General features: G+C 64.8%; 1 protein-coding gene across 1 annotated transcript in view; it reads right to left on the minus strand.

Moving 5' to 3' along the window:
* Nucleotides 1–624: 624 nt before the first annotated feature.
* The window catches only part of TSPO (translocator protein), a 5,288-nt gene continuing 4,757 nt past the window's right edge, over nt 625–1,155 (minus strand). Inside the window, exon 3 of the mRNA XM_004700232.2 lies at nt 625–1,031. Within this exon, the coding sequence (XP_004700289.1) occupies nt 843–1,031 (189 nt within the window). The 3' untranslated portion in view covers nt 625–842. The remainder of the gene's footprint in view (nt 1,032–1,155) is intronic.

Raw genomic sequence — 1,155 nt, forward strand, 5'->3', positions numbered from 1 at the left:
TGACCGGGAATGCCCTGGTCCCCTGTTGGACAATCTGGACCCTGCAGGCAGTCAGCTTCTACATGCTCAGGGCCGACGGCGGAGGGGTCTCCACGTGGGTAAGCAGTGGGCCATTTGAACATGCTTTTACCAACCCTAAATGTCCAGCCAGTGGGCCTGCCCCTGGGAGGTTGCTCAGGCGATTGCTATCCAGGATGCAAGGACAGTGTCACTCAGCAGGGACTTGCCTGTGTGCCAGGTGTCCAAACAGCAGCCTGCAGAGGCTGGGGGGTGGCACCCCCAAACCCAGGGGCAGGCCAGGGAGGAGCTCTGCTCCCCTCCTCCCTTTATACTGCTGAGTCTGTGGGCTGCTACCAGAGGGGGTTTCAGCTCTGGCCCCGGGTGAGACCAGAGGGGCGCCCTGCTCGGAACCCCAGCAGGGCCACGTGTGCGCTCCACTCCTTCTAGAACTTCCCTGAGCATCTGGAAAGCCTCAGGCCACGGGCCAGCCCTGCAGTTCAGGTCAGTATGGGTCTTCGGAGCGTCCCAGGATGGGGACACACTGCCTGGCCAGGAGGCCAGCTCTGCCGCTGCTGGCTGCTCCCGACCCCACGACTAGGGTCCCCAGGGAACAAGGCCACCACAAAGGAGGTGACAAACTTTATTTGCTTCTCAAACTCCACGCACCTCAAAGGCGCTCCTCTCTGGCCAGCAGCACAGGTTGCTGCTCCGGAGCCCAGCTCGGCGGGGGTTCAGCACGGACCACCCGAGCCTGCTGGTGACTCCTGCAGAGCAGCGGGCTCGTGGCCATGACAGTCACCACCACGGTGGGCTCCTGGCGGGCAGCCCTCAGCGGGGCACCCTCACTCCGGGGACTGCCGGCCACTGCGCCGCCCACGGTTCTCCTTCCACACAGTGTAGTTGAGCAGGGTCGCGACGGCCAGCCAGGCCAAGTACGGGTACAGCAGGCGGGCAGCCGATGGGCTCACGCGGTGCCAGGCCATAGCAGTGGCTGTGGCCACCCCACCTGTCAGCAGGAGGTCCACCAGAGCCTACGGAGACAGGGTGGGAGAGAGGGCAGGTCTGCATGGGGGATGTGTCCGAGCTGCCTACCCACTCGCCGGACTGGGGAAGGACTGGCATGCCCATCCTGCCCTCGAACGACCCAGGCAGGCC

This window comes from Echinops telfairi, unplaced genomic scaffold, assembly GCF_000313985.2.
Source record: "Echinops telfairi isolate 266 unplaced genomic scaffold, ASM31398v2 ScPeMD7_2;HRSCAF=8, whole genome shotgun sequence".
NCBI classification, from domain to species: domain Eukaryota; kingdom Metazoa; phylum Chordata; class Mammalia; order Afrosoricida; family Tenrecidae; genus Echinops; species Echinops telfairi.